The sequence below is a fragment of the Zea mays genome, chromosome 1 (genome assembly GCF_902167145.1).
Source record: "Zea mays cultivar B73 chromosome 1, Zm-B73-REFERENCE-NAM-5.0, whole genome shotgun sequence".
Taxonomy (NCBI): domain Eukaryota; kingdom Viridiplantae; phylum Streptophyta; class Magnoliopsida; order Poales; family Poaceae; genus Zea; species Zea mays.
The window spans coordinates 6,505,221-6,525,285 of record NC_050096.1 but is presented as its reverse complement, the minus strand read 5'-3'; the positions used below and the strand labels follow the sequence as shown (position 1 = coordinate 6,525,285).

The following is a 20,065-nucleotide window of genomic DNA, read 5'->3' as shown; positions in this document are numbered from 1 at the left end:
ACTGAATCCCCCTGCGATTCTTCTACCGCATCTGTTGTTCTGTTCTGTTCTGTTCCTGACGAAAAGAAAACTGCACCGCGCGTGCAACGCGCTGGGATCAGATGGACAAGGGTACAATCCTTTCTGACGCGACGAGATAAGTGAAGGAGCTCCAAGAAAAGCTCAAGGCGCTTGAAGACGGCGGCAGTGGCAGTAACGACCGGAGCATCGAATCCTGGGTGCTCATCAAGAAGCCGTGCATCGTAGTGCCCGGCGACGACGCTGGCTCCCCATCGTGGGATTCGTCGGGGGCGTCGCCTGCGACGAATCAGTTGCCGGAGATAGAAGCCTGGTTCTTGAACAAGAACGTGATGGTGAGAATCCATTGCGAGGATGGCAAGGGTGTGGTCGTGAGGGTGCTCGCCGAGTTGGAGGAGCTCCCCCTCAGCATCGTCCACGCCAATGTCATGTCATTCCAGGCTTGCACTTTGATCATAACCATCATGGCGAAGGCAAGTTTTTTTTTCATTTTCCGTAATTATTCCAGCAGTAATATAATGCTGCATTTCTTGACGACATAGTGATGTTCCTTAATTTGGGGAATAATGTTGTGATGGTACTTAATTAATTTGGTGAGGTACAGTGTGATGCATGTAAGTGGGGAAGAATAATATAGTGAAAATACAAACTACCATTATCAAATTATGCATATAAGCATATTGACATTATATATAAATGTGGTGCTGTGCACAATGATAACTGATAAGATGTTTCTGTATATCCCAATTAATGGTTAAATAGTAATTGACTGATTATGTTTAGCATTTAGGTAAATGCTGTTTATAACTTATTCATTTCACTATGTATATTACATGCATGTTATCATATCTGTGCCAACTTTGCAGCAAAAATAAAAGACAAACCATGTTTAACCTTTTTGTTTATGATGATATAAAGTCTATGTAGCCATCTCAAAATATTTGTATTTGTCTACTTCAGTTTCTCACCTAAAAACTAGATATTTTTATCCCTAAATTGTTAAAACCCGTGGAGGTGGTTTTGCTGACTATCGAACTGAATGTCTGAATTTCACATCGTTCATTCTACATCATGTCGATCATCTCAAACATCCAAAACGGTTGTTTTCATATTGAGTAATAAACAAATAATTTTTCTGCAAGATAATCTCAATTTCAATAGTTAAAAAAACACATTCATCCATTGCTATGTTGCAGCAAGAAAAACTGTAATAGTTTTTGACCTGGAGGTTGGTATATGCAAGAATGAGGGGCTGTGCAATCTGAAGAGCAGGGACTGGGACCTTTCCTTCAGGCTTCAGCACCCACGTGTTGCACATTATATTTTAGGGCCAGCTAATCGAGGGATAAGTATGTTCTGCTAATCAAGGGAAAAACTACTTTTGAATTTGATGGCTCCTATGTATTGAATTTATCACTTTTGAATCATATACTAATTCATATATTAGTACCTCTAATAAGCTTTGGTACAATAGGATTTGGTTCAGCTTCTCACTTTGTGTTTTAAATAAAAAGAAACAGGCAACAAATTATAGTGAAGAGGCTCCTCCCGTCCCTGTCGCTTGGTGGATCACCCCCACGGAACCACCCTAGCCAAAGACAGGTATGTGCATGATGTTATTCTTGGTAGCCTATAATCATCTTTGCCTCAAAGTGCTTCTATAGGTAAATGAATGTAGTGCAAGTTTTTATTTCTATTTTCTGCTCCAACTGTTTTCTATGCTACTTCCTTAGTGTTAGTTCACCATGCATAAGTCATCTGCAGAAAGTGTGCTTCTTCCTAACCAACTGTATATGCTATTAATTGTCTTCTAATTTCAATAGTATAAAAGTGGTAGATCGTTAGGGAGGTACACAAGTGCAGCCACCACCGTGAGGTCCTTGATGTATCGGCGCCACAACGAGGACCTCGACGTATTGCCACCGTCGCTTTGGAGAAAGCAGAGGTAGATGGCAACATCGTGGCGCTGAAGAACTACCTCAAGACGTAGTACTACGATGAGGTCGGCATCTTCACACCATTGTAGAACTTCCACCTTTGTGCTTTTTTTCGTGGCATAATATTGATTACAACAAGTATATTTATGCACGTATATTTCTGCAAGTATATAGAGCCAAAGGTGACAAAAGCATGTAGAAATCAAATTTCAGTGTGTAGTTGTGTACTGCGATAGTTGCATTCAATTGTACTACTTTGTACATTGTCTGCATTTTGTTTTCTTATAAATCAGATTTGATTTACAGTGTGTAGTACGCCGTTTTTTTATCATCAATAGGGAGTTGGTGAGGTTAGTCTTAGTCATGACTTGTAACAACTGAGATCAACAAATTTGCCTTTGGTTTCATCCAACCTAAGCCACCACACAAAACCTCAAGTGCCGTGGAGAGGACTCTCTGTGCACCACATTAGAGCATCATTCTATTCTTGCAGCTTCCTTCTTCTATCTGTGGTTGGATTCAGTAAGATTAGTTATTTTACGGGGCATCTCACGCTGCTATTGTTTATAGCGATGGGTTTGGGGCGTGGTGTGTCGTGTGCAGCTACATCCTTACTCCTTACATTCCTGTTGTGATAACAATCTGCAAAAACAACATGCTTGTGCGTAGCCAAAGGGTAACATGACCTGAAATTTTCATCATAGCTGATAGTGATAGCATTTGGTTTTCGTACTCTCTTTTGTTTGCGCTGCTAATGCAGAAAGCGCAATTCCCCATCTGAATTAGTTTATGGCCTTTTTCACGGCAGGCCGACTCACCTTCAATCTTTTTTTCAGGTTCTGAATCTGGAAGTGATGGACAGAAGCAGACACTAGAAGATTGTGGGTTGCAGCGCTTACACGGGAGAGGGGCTTCTCGAGGGCTTCTTTTGGGCATCGCTTCTAGATGGAAGTTTTCGTTGTCGTCGTTGAAGCTTCGCTTTTGTCACCTTTGGCTCTATATACTTTCAATTTTGTTACTGCAAGTATATTTCTGAACTTTGCGAGTTCTTCATTATTAGGTGATGGAGCAGTGTGTAGCCCGTTTGGATGTTGCCATGTTTAATGCCAATCAACGTCCCAGGAACCAACTACAGCAAAGGGCTCCAGGTACTGTTTTTTTTCTTTCTCGTTACTTTGCAATACCTGAAAACATCAGAAGGAAAGGAAAAAAAGAAGAAGAAGTCCAGCTGGACGACTGAGCCCCATCTAACAGCAGCAGTGCTGGTCTTTCAGGCAAGGAAGAAGCTCGTGGCAATGCTGCGGCAGATGATCGCTGACCGGAGGTCCTCTGGCTGCACCCGAGACGACATGCTGGACGCGCTGCTCAGCGGCAACGAGGGTACCAGGGCGAAGCTCAGCGACGACCAAATCATCGACCTTCTCATCACCCTCATATACTCTGGGTACGAGACTGTGTCGACCACCTCGATGATGGCGGTGAAGTACCTGTCCGACAACCCCAAAGCTCTCGGACAGATAAGGGTACACATAACTTCTGCAACCGAGCTCAATTCCACAGCAAAAAAAAACAATTAGCCCTGTAATCCATGAGCTTAGGGATGGTCTGCTGGCTGTTGCAGAAAGAGCACCTTGACATCAGGAAGGCTAAGTCGCCAGAGGATCCCCTTGACTGGAACGATTACAAGTCCATGACCTTCACCAAAGCTGTAAGTCCATGACCCAGCACCAGCAAGCAGTCAGAGTAGAATCGTATCGTGGACACTGAGAAACTAATTCTATTATTCATCTAATATGCCAGGTCATTTATGAGACTTCAAGGCAAAGATAGCAGACTTCAGTCTCGAACCAGACTTAGGATATGTCTGTCCACTTGCACTTGAACTCATGTCAAGCCTTCGCATATCATGCCCTAGAGTAAGAATCCTTTTATTAAAGTAACTATTTGTGTTACTTAACTTTATTTGTGCTTTCTGTTTTTGCATATATTGTCCGATTAATTTTCGAGTAGGACAGCAAGATGGATGGTGTTTGTTTCTAAACTGTCTGATAATTTTTTTAAAAGTATGCCTTTTATTGCTGAAGTTGAACATAAAGGAACACATTATGATCTGTTTTCCCCTTCGATAGAATTTCTTATGCTGTTAGATGCAGGCAATCCAGCTAATCAAGTAGGTGCTAGAAGCAAACATTTTGTTTGGTCCATAAAGTACGCAAACATTTACCATAAAGTACGCAAACATGTAATCAAACTCTCTTGCCGCCTTTTCAGGGAAAAAAACTTGTGTCTGATGCTTGGCAATAGAAGCTCAATTACATGTACTTTTAATTTCAGATTGAGCTCCCCTTACATTCTACAGATGCCAGTGGAAGCTCCACGATGTATATGGTGTGAGATTAGTAAGGCCACCTGATTCAAGAAGACTGATTACATGCTTAAAGGGACTAGGAGACCAGAGAGTCTGTTCAGATATGCACCATCATCACAGAAGAAAGAAATGCAGCTTGCACTTCTTGCTGAACAGGTCAGGGTACACGTAACCATGAATCTTTAATTGGCAACGTTAAATGCTTTCCTGGCCCTGTTCATACTTCTTGCTGAATTGATATAACCAATAGACATGATCTGTAATGAGGCTATAGATTACTACCAGACTCAAAGCAACTTAGGTCGGGAATCTGGTAATGATATTTAGCGTCATTAAATAACTTTATTGTTATCGACACTACTATTGTTTTTTGAATTTTAGTAACTTATGTGTACCATATCAGTGATCTGGTTAGTGTCGCGTGATGAGCTATGTTTCGCGATAATAATGTCATGTTGGCTTTGATAACTTTTGTTTTAGGGCTCTCAAGCTTGATGAACGCGAAGGGCGAGGGGGGGCACCTTTTCATTCTCCGGCAACTCTCTAATCATTGACATCCTGCTTGAGTGAGGTATGAGACTTGTCTTTTTCTGAACTAATGTGATGATTGTTACTATTATTTCTGTTCACTAGGATAGAAGCATCCCTCTTTATTTTTGTTCACTTAGACTAATCTATGAGGATTGTTAATTTATTTCTGTTCACTTGGATAGAGACACCCTCTTTGTTTCTATTCACTTGGACATAAGATGGTAATTTAGAATTTGCTTCCTCCTGCCTTTTTTGAACTAATCTGCATCCTTCCGCCTAAACAAGGTTGGGAGTAGGCATAGTTCATTCTGAGTCATGTCTCCTCCTGCTTAAGTTCAATATTTTTGTGAAGTCTGAATGTTCGAAATCTGGTGTCATCTTCTATAGCTATGCTTTGCTTTGATCACTTTTATTTTAGTGCATGCTTCCACCTAAACAAGGCTAGGAGTAGGCATAGTCCACTTTGAGTCATGTCTCCTGCTGCTTAAGTTCAATATTTTTGTGAAGTCTAAATGTTCAAAAACTGGTGTCATCTTCCATAGCTATGCTTTTCTTTGATCACTTTTGTTTTAGTGCTCTCTAGCTGAACCTGTTGTCCAACATTACTGACATGGAATTTTTTGGTTAACCTTAAAACCAGAAAGAGCTTGCGAAATTATGTTTGTGATTCTCTGAGTTATTCCCTAAATATGTGTAAGTATAAGTTTTGATCCCTGCTATTGTATAGATCATCGTTAGGAATGAATTGCGGTGCTGCCTTATGGTTAACCTTAAAACCAGAAAGAGCTATGCTTTTCTTTTGAATGTGAACAGGTATTAGCAATAGCCCCTCTACCTGCTTATGGCTACAATGAAGAGTGGGGGAGGAAGGAGATTATTATAACAGTGGGATGAGGCATGGTTCCCCGACGCTAGGCGTGGTTGAAGCTCTGGATGCCACGAGGGCCACTGCAGTTACTGCCGAGGAAGCGCACACTACCGCCAAGGAGATGGAGAAGAAGACCGCCACTACTGCAAAGCTAGCCGCCATCGCTATGGACAAGTTGGGATTTGTCGTCGTTGCTGTGGCCAGTCAGTGGCACATCGCTATTTGGCTGTGAACTTATGATGTATGAACATTGCTATGAGTGTAACCTGTGCTGATGCTTTGTTGTGAAATTTATCTAAGAATTGGAGATCAGTTCCAGTTATGTGTCTGTATGCCTTTTTTTATCAAATTAGCATTGTGTTGTTGTGTGGTCATAGACACAAAACTAACAGCATCACAAGTTGGTGTACATGCTGTGTTGTTTGAGGCAATTTGTGTTGCTTGTGTTTTAGGCCAACATGACTCTTTAGAAATAATTTAAAGTGATATTAATAATGTTTGCCACACTGATTTTGCATGTCATAGTGATGTTTGTCGTTCCGTATCTATGTTTTACATAATTTTTTTACTCCCGTAGCAACGCACGGGCATGGACCTAGTATAGTATATAACTATCTCTCTCATATGATTTAGGATAATATTCAAATATATTACATATATAAATATATAAACTTAATTAGTTTTATCTAAATTATAATTATTAAAATGGAATTCAATTCCAACGAAACAAACGGGCCCTAAAGGAAAAGACCGTGGTATTCAAGTTGATCATCGGATCACTTGAAAGGGGTTGAGTGCAACCCTCGTTCATTGGGACGCCACAACGTGGAAGTAGGCAAGTGTTACTTGGCCGAACCACAGGATATAAATCGCGTGTCTCTTGTGATTGCTTTTCTTGGTGATTGTTGTGTTCACAAGAAGATCGCTTCATAGCAACTTGATTAACTTAGACTAATATTTCTATAATCAAGTTTGTGGCCATTTAGTCTTTGAATTTATAGGATCACCTATTCACCCCCCTCTAGGTGCTCTCACCTTCCAAGTTGATCTCTAACGGCTCCTAGCTGCCTTGGGGCTATAAAAGGGACCCCTAGGCGCATGGAGCAATACACCAAGCATTCACTAAGCATCCTAATACTCCCAGACTCTGCCTCCACGCATTTGATTCGTTGTGTTAGTGATTTGAGCTCCGTTCGAGTTGTGAACTCCCTGTGCTGTGTTTCGAGCTTAAGTCTTGGCTTGTGTGCGTGTGTGTGCTGCGGATTCGAGTCTTGTGTGTGTTGCTTTCCCTCACTTACTCTTGTGCTTCTTTGTGATCTATATTGTAAGGGCGAGAGGCTCCAACTTGTGGAGATTCCTCGCAAACGGGAGAAGAACACTAAACAAAAAGACCGTGGTATTCAAGTTGATCACTGGATCACTTGAAAGGGGTTGAGTGCAACCCTCGTCCATTGGGACGCCACAACGTGGAAGTAGGCAAGTGTTATACTTGGTCGAACCACAGGATAAAACATTGTGTCTCTTGTGCTGCTTTTCTCTGTGACTGTTTTGTTCGCAAGAGCTCTCTTCATAGAAACTTGATTAACTTGCACTAACACTTTTATAATCAAGTTTGTGATTATTTAGTGTTTGATTTCCCACGATCACTTGTTCACCCCCCTCTAGGTGCTCCCACTTTTCCTTAGTGGCTTTCCTCAACAACATAGAGGTAGGCAAGCCTTTGTGGCGATCTCAGCTACATGATAAATACTTGTGTCCCTATGTGTTTTATCTGCAATGCATATTTGAGTAGCTAGGGTTTGATCTTTATTAAGTGTGAAGAACATATAAGCCCTAAGCTCTCTGTTCAATACGATTTATTCATATCGGCTTCATATTCTTGGTATCACTTAGTTATCTGTCAACCTAGAACATGCAAAAGTGAGAAATTTAGCTTATCCCACAGTGCTGGACCACGGTAGTGTCAGGTGTCTAGCAGCACTACTGCTTGGGGATTTGAAACTTTTGGGAACTAAGTTTTTGCAGGTAGCCTATTCACCCTCTCTAAATGTACTAGATCCTTACACATCACAACATTTCAACATGAGTTCACAATGAATGATTTGGGTGCTCTTCACCACTTTCTAGGGATTGATGTTGAGCATCATCTGGATATCCTAAACCGGCAGTACACCCTAGATATCCTAAAGTGCGCTGGCATGATGTACTACAAGTCATGTGCGAAATCATTGGACACACAGGCCAATGCCTCCAGTGATATTGCTCTATCAGCGACCCATTGTATATCGCAGTCTTGTTGACGCTCTTCAGTATCTCACCTTCACCAGGCTCGACAACGCTTATGTTGTCCGCTGGTTTGCCTTTATATGCATGATCTCCAGGAGTCGCACCTAAGCATATTTAAGTGGATCCTTCGTTACCTTCATGGTACAATTGTCTACACAGGCTCCATCTTATGCGCTCCTCCACACATAAGCTAGTTGTCTACACCGACACTGACCATATTGTATGCGGCACTCATTGTTCTACCTCTAGCTATGTGATGTTTATTGGTCCAACCTCGTCTCTTAGTTCTTCAAACGTCAGCCCGTGGTCTCCGCTCTAGCGTTGAGGTTGTGTATCGAGCCATCACCAATGGGGTGGCTTAGGCGGGCTGATTGCGCTAGCTCCTTCAGGAACTTTATAGCCCCTCACTAGAAGCATGCATGCTTCTATATTGCGACAATACCAGTGTCGTCCACCTCCCTGTTAACCCCAGTCTAGCACTAACCCACGAAGCATGTTGAGATTAATATTCACTTCGTTTATGAGCATGTTGCTATTGAGGATGCATCACGTCTCGACGAGCTCACAATTTATCGACATCTTTATAAAGGGGCTTCGTTCTCGTTGTTCTCAAAGTTTCGGTTTAGACTCAACCTATATTCTATTCTAGATAGAGTTTCGATATTAGACCGTATTAGATTTTTTTGTTCTAGTCTAAGTGTTATAGATCTCGAGTCCGTCCTATATAATTCGCTACTGTATACTATAAGTCCAGAATCAATGAATTAGGGTTTGGTTTTTTTAGCAACATGTCAGGGTCTGGACGAGGACCAAGATTCTTAGATCGTGCTCGAGCAGCTGGAAATCGGTTGGGTAAAAAATGTCCGGGTCACCCTGTCGAGTAGTAAATATAATCAACAGTTGGGGTCATTGTGCAAAATGGGCGTGAAAACGGCGAGAGAGCAAATGGCGGTTAATTAGGATCGGCTGGGGCCCGTCGACTCCCTCGTTTTAAGGGACGGTTACCGCCAAGGCGCCAACACTCCACTCCACTCCTGCCCGCCGCCTCCTCCAGTCCTCCCTCTCCTCCTCTTCCTCCTCCCCTTGACTCCCGGTCTTGCCCTGACAGGGCGGTTGAGCTTCATTTCGAGCCATTGATTCGCGCAGCGAGACACAGACACAAGCAAGCGGGCAAGCAGCGAAAGCAAAGCAACCACCCCCGCCCCCGACCTCGCCGCCCATGGCGCTCAGCTTCCACACGACAACCGCCCCGCTGTTCGGACACCGCATCCCCGCCCCGGACATGAGCTTCCTCCATGACGACTTTCACTCCGAGGTCACCGACGCGCTGCTCGGCTTCGTGTACGACCCGCTGGACGCCTCCAACGCCGCGCTCGACGACCTCCTCGGCCTCCCTCCCAGCGACGACGCGGCCTTCCTCGCCCCGATCGACGGCGCCACCGAGGCCAAGTGGCAATGCGGCAAGAGGCAGCGCATTGGCGGTGGCAACCAGCAGGTGCCGGCGCTGGCGGCGGCTCCGATGATCGACGAGTTCGTCCTGCCACTGCCAGTGCCACTGCCACTGCCACAGCCGCCCCCGCCCGCGGCGCCCCTGCTCCCTGTCCCGGTCCCGGTCCCGACGCAGGTTCCGGAGCCCGTCGTGTTCGTGCGAGGCGCGGACGGCAACAAGGCCGGCGGAGCGTGCCAGTCCGTGCAGAACTCGGCGGCGAGGCAGCGCCGCAAGCGGATCAGCGAGAAGACGGCCGAGCTGGCGCGGCTCATCCCCGGAGCAAACAAGCTCAACACCGCCGAGATGCTGGAGGAGGCCAGTCGCCACGTGAAGCTCCTGCAGGCGCAGGTCGGCATGCTCGCCCTCATGCGCGCCGCCGGCTCAAGCGAGGTGCGTAGAAACTGGCAACCGCCGCGCACGCATTGGCATTGGCATTGTATTGCATTTCTCAATGTCCATGTCTCCATCTGTTCAAGCTAAGTCACCTCATCACACTGTCCCTCCCAGCTTCGTGTAACTGAATCCCTGTGCGCGCGTGCATGCATTTGCAGGACGATAAGATGCCGTCGGCCATCACGGCGCAGGAGCGGATGCACGCGCTGCTGGCGTGCGGCAGCGTGCAGGAGCGGCTGGCCGCCGAGGGCAGGTGCCTGGTGCCGACGAGTCTGGTGGACGCCGTGGCCAAGGACTACGCCGTCGTCAAGGGCAACCCGGTGGTGCGCAGGGACCTCGGCCGGTTCGTGGCGTCGCTGCAGGGCCAGTGAGACGGCGGCGGCGTCGAGTCGACCGGTCTCGGCAAGGCCGCCGCCTGCATCCGCGCGCGCGATGGCCGGCCGGCTGTCCCTTTTTGATAACGCCGGCCGTGCCAGCGCTGCTGCTGCGGCTGCTGTTTGTGTGTGTTCCTGACACCTGACCCTGACCTGACCTGATCGATGACGACCACGTCTGTCTATAGCTGATCCGTACCGTACCTAGTAGATTGGCATCATGTTTAATTTTGGTGCATTTAATTGTCTTGTTATTATGTTAACGAACGCCGGTTGTTCATGTTCATGACGGCGCATTACCCCCATTGATTAGTTTAATTCTGGCTGCAAATTTGCATTGCAGGCCTCCCCTTAGTGTCATATCATCATAGTGGTAGTACTAGTATTCTCAGTAGGACACTTCGGTGACTTCTCGTTGCAGATTGTTCCTTGAATGGATTCAATAAAATAAAGTTTTGCATGGTATATATATATGTTCTCTCATTCTCGATTCTGTCGTGATTATGTCCTGAATAAAATAAACAGGTATCGTTATTTCAAGTTGAGCATGCCATTGTCCCAACTTCGCTTGGCTAAGAAGATGCATGCAATACAACGCAACCGCCACACACGACGACACGATCCTCAGCCATGCACGGACGTGACCTGGTCTCACGCTGCCATCGCTTACTTGTTTTGTAAGGAAATACCATTTATTGGAATAGTGTCTCAAAAAATAAAATATTATATTATTTAAAGTGTTTACGATACTAAAAATTAATTAAACTACGACAAATAAGCCTTAAATCAAGTATTTTAGAAAGTAAATTACATTATTAGGAAAGAAAGTTGAAAATGGTGTAGAAAATAAGGGCATGACACTAATCTAGTTGTAGTATATTTGAATCACTTTATGATGCTCTATATTTTGTTTGATAAAAATTCGTAAAATAGAACATCGTTGGAGCTATTTTATATAAGTTGGGTCCTGTAGATTAAGATAAGAAAGATTTAACGCATTGTCGGATATACTCAGTGATCATGGAGTTGGTTATATGAACAAACGCTATACCTGACTGTTACAAAAGTGATCATGCTTCTAGCTAGATTATGGGCATCAACGTTGGACTTTCTACTCTCATGAGCTAAATGAAGATAATGAAGGGGCTCTTTAGAAAATAATATGAGAGTAGGTGAAATTGTATTCAGCTCTGGATGGTGGATGTGATAGACAAGATTTAATATTAGTATGTTAGCATCTTAATCATTTTTCACACTAGATATGTTGTCTTTTATATTAACTAGGTGAGTGCCCGTGCGTTGCAACGGGAACGTATAATACCACAACAAATTATGTACATATGTGTGTTATATTGTTATTTTAATCGAAGTATTTCACCAGCACATTGCAACCATTAGTTCTATATATGATAGTAGAGTGTCGTGCATCGCGATAGAATATAAATCATTCAATGAAATATTAATTCACAACGATTACTGAAGTTTATTTTATTGTTTGATATTGACTATTCTATGTATTTCAACAGATTCTTTATCTTTTACTTACTTGCCAGTGGCCCATGTTATATGAGGTTAGCAACATTTTGACCCTCATCCACAGACACAACACTGAAGTTCTGAATTGAAGCAACAATCTTAGACTTGTCAAACTTGCATTTACCATCACTCCCAGTGTAACGGTAATCCTTCTCTCTTTCAAGGCCACCAGCCTTGGAGATGACTGAAGGACGCGTCATCTGCACACCATTGCATCCCGAATCACATAAATCAGGTTCCGATGAGTCACACTGCAACATTTGCAACAAGATTGGGGGATAGCGAGTTTGGATTAATGTGAGGTAAACCAGGTACCATTATCTTCAAGCCAGCAACTATGCAAATTCTACTGCCCAAAACATACAAATATATGATTGACATCTCAAGGCTTTAGCTTCATGCATGTTCATTACTCAATAATAAAGCACTGCAAAATCACTTTGTCACATTCAAGAAAAATTAGCAAAAGCATCATCCAAAATTAAAACATTACATCATTGGATCAGATATTGGTTAACTGACATGTACAGTGAAATTGCTTCTTGCCCATGATTCAGGAACTTTAGATTCAAAATAGCCAAATAATGATCCAGAAGATATCAAAAAAAGCTCGTAAATCTCTACTATTAATAATAACAAAAGTCACCTATTGAAGTTGAACCATGGATGACTATTACAATAGTAAGTGAACACATTGCGATCTCCTGTTCATAGGTAGGCCTATGTATACTTAACTGATGACCCAAGACCAAACCAAAATAATCAAGATTGAAACCGAAATATCCAAAACCAAAAAATAGCCATTAGTTCAGGAACTTAACTGATGACCCAAGACCAAACCAAAATAAATATAAATAGAACTAAAACAACTCGGGTTTGTAGGGAGAAGATCAGTACCTTGTGATCCTTAGGCTTAGTGAAGAACTGCACAGTTGGTTTTGACCCAATGGTCAGCAAGACACCAGAAACAAAGAGAATCTGACAACATGACAAGCAACAGAATCATCAATAAGTTCAGGATCACCTTCCATAATGTGCCCCTGAGTTATAGCAAAGGCGATGAAATAAGCTCAGGTAGTGTAGTCTGCATTATATCTTCTATTTGTACAAATAGTAGCATTCTGATAGCAATGTTAGTGTGACAGATAAATAACCAAGGTTATGATAGAAAAGGGGAAATCATCTCAGGGGAAGAAATGAGCTTCAATTAACTACAGGTCGTTACACTTCAGTAGACTGAAGGTGACCAAATAAGGTTTGTAATATTTTTAAGGGAAAATGTAGTAAATGCTCGAACCTCCACAGGTGTTCCAGGTTCTGCCACGTCCTGAAATATGAATAGGCATTAGGTTATGACCTAGTATAACATGAAGAACTCAAAAGGAATAAATTCTAAAGGTGAACTCCACCTCATGGGGATTGACCAAAACAGCAAAAGTAACTCTGAATCAATGGGGACTATAGAAGATGGATAGAGTAAAATATTCTGGAAGGACAAAAAATTTGCTGGCTGTCTACAGATTGTAATCCATACTCTATACATTTAATCAATGTCTTTTTTAGAACAAAAATATATCCAGTAAATGTGCACCAAAATAACATCATGTTGTTCTATTTTGTGAACAAGCAGATATCGCATTAGCTTCAATTATTAACTGTTACTGAAATAAATCATCAGATGAAAGGTCAGCAGCTAGAATGAATATTTACTGAAATAAATAGACAGCAGGTATCTCATTAGCTTCCAGACAATTCCTTTTTCAGTTGTGAAAGATCATCATCAACAGATGAAGTCTCAAGCAGTGCAAACTGTTCACCAATAAATAGAGACAGTCATGTGATATTAGCACAAGGCAAGTATTTATATTGGTTTGTAAATGTTTATTTTTACCTTTCCTTCTAATAAATCATCAGTTGCTAACTGGCCGAGTGCCTCTGCTTGGGATTCCATCGCCATAACTAAGCATTAAATTTAGATATAGAGCTTAGTTGATGTTTGATTGTAGTGAACAACGTAGCCATCAAACTGTACTTGTACATGCTCAGCCCTAAATGATTTTACGACATAGTCTCAGTAGGGTACTTGTACATAGTCAAAACTTGCGTGACATGTCATCAGGCTCATGAAACATGGCAAAATTGGCAGCGAGGGAAAATTATAAGACTAAATACATTTCATAGGCATATTGGAAGTTGTACAAAACCAAACGCCAACCAAAAGGAAACATTGTTTTTTTAAAAAAAAAACACTCTGACCTCAGCAGTCCTGAAACAGTACCACTCTCAAGCTGCGCATTAGCAGACACGTCAAGATCCTGAGGAAAGAAGAGCCTGCAAGATTGGTAGATCCATTAATCACGTATTCACATCGATTAAAAGATGACTTATTGAACACCGCAGAGCTAGAGCTACAAATAAGCAACATGATTATGACATGGGTTGTTTCTAGTTACTGATAACCAGTGGAAAATTCTAAGGTTGGTACGAAGTTATCTTACCTACATGTGTTACGGTACAGAGTTCTACTCAGGCCTTCTATGTCAGAAATTCCTTTTCTTCCAGCCACTACCTCAAGAACTTGCCTGAAACCGATAGCTCCGAGTCAAATTTTCTGGGGGCAACATTCATGTGAGAATAAAAATTTGAGTAACAGATAAGTCTGACGAGTTCAGCTCCCAGTAATAACAATGGAACAATCATGACTTAGGGAATAAGGCTAATAAAGCACAAAAGTCAATGATCAATGCTCAACAACATTGATCAGGGTAGAAATACAAATTTCCATGTAAAAGACAAGTTTCTTGTTTAGTCTCTCTACAGAGAAGGGCATGAGTTAAGGTTGGATTACTTGGATGCTTCTACAGAGAAAGCATGTAAAAAGAATGGAGTACTTAAATGAGAAGCAAATATTCTCTACACTGGAAAACAGTTGTCATATTTAAAAACTCAGCAACCAGTCTATACCGAGCAAGAAAACCCAAGAATTGATGGCAAACTGTTGCAACGTACCTGACTAAACAAGGCTCATTGCGACCTTTTACTGTTGAATCTGGCTCATACTTTTCTTTCTTCTTGGATGGCCAGACAGATTTTACATATTGGCTTCCAGCATGAGTATTTATTATGTCACAATATGGAGAATCTGTTTCTATCATCAACCTCTCAACAGGAATGCCTCGTAGAACCTCAAGATTTTCGTTAGTTTTCAGAGAGCAACCATTAACACCTGCAACCACGATGCACAATCATCTGACCCGACTGGGAGATAAAGAATAACAGAGTATCAAATTTTACAGTTGTTTCAGTTATCAATATCCAAATGGAAATTTTAAACACAGAACTGAATCACAAAGAGGAATTACAACAGAATTCGGAATAGCTTGTTACAACTACCTAAAGGGTGGTCAATTGACTATCTTTACTCTGAAGTTTATCATGTTTCAAGAGATGCAGATTTTTATTGCTAGGTAAAGAGATTTTACCGATAAACACCTTCTCAAAAGAAAGTAGCCTATCCCGATCTTCAACATTGTTTCTTTGAATCACCTGTTTGAAGACAAGTTAACTCACTGATTAGGTTTTAAATCTATGGTTATAACATCTAAGAAGACTTGCAAGGTTGAATTTTGCAGTTTCGATTTTAAAAACAATTAAAGAGACTACATGACTTTTGTGACATTTAGTTGAGAATGAAAACACTGCAACTTCTATATATAAGATTAAGAAATGAAGGCTATTGATGTTGGTATGTTTTTCTATAAACTTTGTCAAAGTTAGAAAATTTTGACTTACGACAACAAAAAATGTCCTATGTTTTGGAATGGATAGAGGAAACAAAAGCAGTAACACAATTCCAGACCAAAGCTCAAACCAGATAGACCAAACACAAGATTTATCTTATTGTAAGCCAACGCAATAGACACAACACCTCTCATGAGACCCGCCCACCAAACAATAACCTGAATGACCAATATCATGTAAGGAACATAACAACTGTTTCAAGAGAACATAAGAAGTTAAGATGTTGCTAAGTTAAAGACTTACCTGTTGCCTAAAAGATATCTTTCCATTTGGAGTTTTTTTGTCAAATTTGATAGAAAGGATAGTGGGAAAACAAAAGCAGCTCTTGAAACCAGCACCAAGGCTAAAATGGTGCTGCTCAAAGCGATAGACTTTACCGGGCTGCAAATGATAGAAAATACAGATTCAGAAGAAAGATCTTCTAGTTGAGCAATGATCCTGGTAATTAACGTGTGCAGTCGAGCAGCAGAGCTAATGACCAGTCCAACAGCAGAGCCAGTAGCCTGTCCAGCAGCAGAGCCAAAATCCTCGTACTGGATGTTGGAGCGGTAGTAGCTGTTGGGCGCCCAGTTTGCCGAGATGACCTGGTAAGCCACCAGTTTAGAGTCACCGAAAGGCTAAGCCAGCTGGTGTCCTTTCAATGTCAATCATATGGTTGGAAATAAAACTAATGGTGAAGCACCAGAAGGCCACAGTAATATTGAGACAGCATCAGTTATCAAAGTGGCATCTATAAACAGGAAAGTCCCTTTTACGTACTTGTTTGAAGTTTTGCTCGGTAAAACTGGAACAAATGAGATTATCTTATAAATAATAGTTCAAAAATAAGTTTGGATTTGATGTGTTAGGGGGTCATCTTTCTTCCTCAAAGATTCTCATAAAGAGCATCACTGCTAACCTTTCTTTACGTACAACTTCTGTGATGTTATGTATCTACTCAACAACCTAGGATTTGAAGAGTTAAGCTTTTCTAAGAAATTATTTGCAACAAAAAGAAACGAAGCCAGTGTACTGCGAAAAATAGAAAGGTTGGTACCAGTGCTGCTAGGAGGATGAATCACATGACAATATCAATCACAAAGCTAGAAAATAGTTTTCATGTTCATATCCGTAGGCCACAGGTAATATTCATATCACTTTATTTTTCACCAGTTCCTTGTAGTGTTGAAGGAAACATGATCTGAAAGCACCTTCAAATCAATAAGCATTTCACAAAAAAGAGTGCTTGCAAGAAATGAGAGTTCACAAGTGCCACAAATATAGTATTGAAATAAAGTTTTAGTATTCACACTACAGGGAGACCAAAGACGAGACCAGATTCTTATGTATCATGCAACAAATTGTCCAGATAAAAGGTTAGCAACAGCTTACTTGCTTGATGAATGCTGTTTGTAGCATTTGAGCTATTGTATTGTGCTATTTCAAATAGATGAATTGCGCTCAAAGAAAAGGAAAGAAGAGATCATCTATTATTGAAGAAAGCAAAGATTCATCAAAACCATCCAAGCAAGTTAGTGGAACAGAAGTCTTCCGTTATAAGCTAATAAATCATGCAAAATGAATGCACATTTAGGTCAACTAAGTGGTGTTAGTTGCAAACCCTATATAGTCAAGGAAATATATAAGCCACAAATATAAAGTTCCATAAAAATCATTAATATTACTTGTTAGAATTACCTGTAGCTTGACAATTCTCTGGCAGAAATGTCATTGGACGACGCAGTACTTACAAGAGGGAAATGCATTAGACAGAAGCATAGAACCGAACAGTACTCACCAGTGATGAAGCAGTTGAACATCTTCTCAAGCGCCATGGAGAGGTCCTCGTAGCTGGAGTACATCTTGATGTCCACCATCTTGAGGTAGGGCGCGTCGTCCATGCTGACCTTCACGTACATGGTCTGAGCTGTGGACGCGGCGTCCTCTGCCGGTGCCTTTCTCCTGGAGGAGCTCACAGTGAGGGTGTTCTTTCGGTAGTTCTGCACGGGTGGCCATCCCACCACCTGCGCTCTGCACAAATCAACATCACCGCATCAGTCAGCTCAGCCCTCAATGACGTACAAGTCCAACTCTGGGCAGAAACGGTAAGGCGTGCCTGCGGCGAATATCAAAGCGGGGTCTTACTTGGCGGCCGGCGGCGCAGCGGTGAAGGCCTGCTTGTCGTTAGTAGCCTAGGCTCGTGATCCTTCCCATAGTGCAGAAAGGGGAGTACTTTTGGTCTAACTAAACTCACAGCTAGTAGCGGTATCGCTTGAGCAAATCGTATCCATAGTCTACATCTTCATCTCCTCGGATCCAAATCTCACAGAGGGCGGTCAGTAGATAAGTTATTGCAATTCTCTGCAATCAAGAATGCGAGGCATCAGTTTTACATACATACTTACCAAACACCAGTTTTATCTTGTCCATGGACAAAATACATAGCTCATAACAGAAACACGCATTACATATACCTGCAGTACACCCATCAGCCTTATTTCTTGAAGGTCAACCCCGAAACTTAGACTGCGAACACCATGAAAGAATCCACCTGCGCAGCGCGTAGCGCTGCAAAAAAAGGCATCAAACACATTTTCATTTCCACGAGTGTACTTTTGGTTAGTTGAAGAAACATAGCTCAGCTGCCATCACACCTTGTAGAATTGAATCATAATTGCAGCATCATTAGAAAATAATATACTTATCACTCAAAGTGCTGCTAGCAATGTGTCGAAATGTGTTCTAAGATTGTTTCGAGGTTTCGCCATCAGATACTACAAAGAAAAATATAGAGATGCAATTCAATAGCACAAGAATAGAAAACAATGGTCAAAACCATTACAGGATGTTAAGGACTCAGATACAGAGATGTCTTCGCATCAGTCGCTCGACAGAAGCTGGCCTCGGATCAAGTGCTGGATTATGCATCAGTTTATCTTCACTATCCAAAATCAAATCACGGAGCACAAAAAACAACTAAAATCAAATTACGGATCAGGGAAAAACAACGAAACAAGATTGGAGGGGGCCTGTAGTTATTCAGTGGTGGCAATAGGGTACCTCGCCCTTGGAGGACGGCGCAGACTTGAAGCACAAAAGACAACTAAAATCAAATTACGGATCAGGGAAAAACAACGAAACATGATTGGAGGGGGCCTGTAGTTATTCAGTGGTGGCAATAGGGTACCTCGCCCTTGGAGGACGGCGCAGACTTGAAGCAGCGGAGCGCGGCGTCCTCGAGCACGAAGTAGCGCTTGCGCGAGTACTGCATCCCAAATAGGTTGGATCGCGAGTACTGCATCTAAAATCAAATTACGGATCAGGGAAAAACAACAAAACAAATTAATAGCAATTTGTATTTCTTCTTTGTGGACGCCTACTTCAGTTGGACAGGCATACACTATCTGAATATCTTATAGCCAACAGGAACCGACCAGCACTCCTGGAAGAGAGAAGAACACAAATTTCTATTAATTTTGCCAAATGGATAGTGCATGTAATGATGTTCTTCAACGAAACATGAAGACTCAAAAGGCTCACTTGAGACAAACAAGCATCAGAGGTCCTCAAATCCAGGTAAGCACCACTTGGTTATATGTAGCTCTGAGGATTAAGCATTAACTGCGTCTGTGTGATAAACAAAAGCTAGCAGTAAAATAATCCGCTGAAGTAGAGAGGCCATTCACTCATATATCATCTTGTACCGAAACGTAATAACTAATATAAAGAATATTTTTCATCATAAACTATATTTCTTTCCATGTAAGATATTGTATTTCACATATATTGCTAGGTCGTAGTGTAATCGGTGAGAATTTTTATCTGGTTCTTAATTAGAATATGTTGATCTCAAATAGAAACAGTCAGATGCACAACAAAGCAGGTCAAATTCACAAACGGAGTTTAAGAATTTATAACATGGGGAAACCTGATATGCTGATGACATCCATATCAGGGAAGTCAGCCTGGAGGTAGTCCAGCATGTTCTGTACACCTTTGGAGACCATGTTCATCCCCATGGCATCGCCTGTGCTGCAGCTGAACCTCATGTAAAGGTTCCTCCCTGCAATCACACACTTCACTCCCTGCAACCTTCCAAATCTGCTCTACCTGCACAAATATTTCCCAAAACAGGTCGATCACATCTCACATAATCCCAGCATAAATCCTCAAGTTATAAAAAAGTGGGCAGGCAGACGGTGTAGATATACGGAAGCGAGCGGACGGTGCAGATTCACCGAAGGCAGAACCAGGGGAGGCAACCTACCCCTTACAGCCTTAATAGTAGTAAAGATTTTATATAAGTTGACAGGTTTCATCAATTCGACCCTCCACCACTGGCATGTGATGGGGCTACATCTGTAAATCGTTTATTGAAATACTACGACACTTTACCAATATATATTTACCAAATGAAATACTAACTTCTTTATTTCGAAATTAATGGTATCTAGAAGAGGGTCAGGTGAATTCTCATGTTCATTC

General features: G+C 42.0%; 1 protein-coding gene, 2 long non-coding RNA genes and 2 other non-coding genes across 6 annotated transcripts; 1 reads left to right on the top strand and 4 right to left on the bottom strand.

The window, feature by feature from the left end:
• Positions 1-3,059: 3,059 nt before the first annotated feature.
• Positions 3,060-3,516, top strand: LOC103644399 (uncharacterized). The gene is made up of 2 exons (XR_002266621.1): positions 3,060-3,103; positions 3,230-3,516. It is a non-coding gene; the product is annotated as an uncharacterized protein (transcript).
• Positions 3,517-11,777: 8,261 nt separating this feature from the next.
• On the bottom strand, positions 11,778-13,161 carry LOC103631507 (uncharacterized). Its single transcript, XR_555289.3, has 3 exons — positions 13,098-13,161; positions 12,698-12,778; positions 11,778-12,051 (listed from the first exon to the last, which is right to left on the bottom strand). It is a non-coding gene; the product is annotated as an uncharacterized lncRNA (long non-coding RNA).
• A 780-nt stretch (positions 13,162-13,941) lies between these two features.
• LOC103631488 (uncharacterized) lies at positions 13,942-15,380 on the bottom strand. 2 transcript variants are annotated; one of them, XR_002265440.3, is made up of 4 exons: positions 15,283-15,380; positions 14,810-15,026; positions 14,299-14,382; positions 14,069-14,131 (listed from the first exon to the last, which is right to left on the bottom strand). XR_002265440.3 is itself a non-coding variant. In XM_020544965.1 (3 exons), exons 1-3 carry the CDS (start codon positions 14,953-14,955, stop codon positions 13,957-13,959), a joined length of 405 nt encoding a protein of 134 aa, XP_020400554.1. In that variant the 5' UTR covers positions 14,956-15,120; the 3' UTR covers positions 13,942-13,956. The 2 variants fall into 2 exon arrangements, 1 of the variants encoding a protein (XP_020400554.1); XM_020544965.1 differs by lacking the exon at positions 15,283-15,380 and having other exon boundaries at positions 13,942-14,131; positions 14,810-15,120.
• A 2,358-nt stretch (positions 15,381-17,738) lies between these two features.
• Positions 17,739-19,892, bottom strand: LOC103631480 (uncharacterized). The gene is made up of 5 exons (XR_555287.3): positions 19,509-19,892; positions 19,121-19,207; positions 18,961-19,022; positions 18,055-18,881; positions 17,739-17,941 (listed from the first exon to the last, which is right to left on the bottom strand). It is a non-coding gene; the product is annotated as an uncharacterized lncRNA (long non-coding RNA).
• LOC111590767 (small nucleolar RNA snoR31) lies at positions 18,431-18,528 on the bottom strand. The gene has a single exon (XR_004855804.1). It is a non-coding gene; the product is annotated as a small nucleolar RNA snoR31 (small nucleolar RNA).
• Positions 19,893-20,065: the final 173 nt, after the last annotated feature.

Excerpts from the sequence above, each read along its gene's own strand:
- LOC103631488 (XM_020544965.1), bottom strand. The coding sequence starts at position 14,955 with ATGATAGAAACAGATTCTCCATATTGTGACATAATAAATACTCATGCT. Across the intron at positions 14,383-14,809 it reads AATGAGCCTTGTTTAGTCAG|GCAAGTTCTTGAGGTAGTGG; the intron begins GTACGTTGCAAC and ends TATCGGTTTCAG. Across the intron at positions 14,132-14,298 it reads CTGTACCGTAACACATGTAG|GCTCTTCTTTCCTCAGGATC; the intron begins GTAAGATAACTT and ends CCAATCTTGCAG.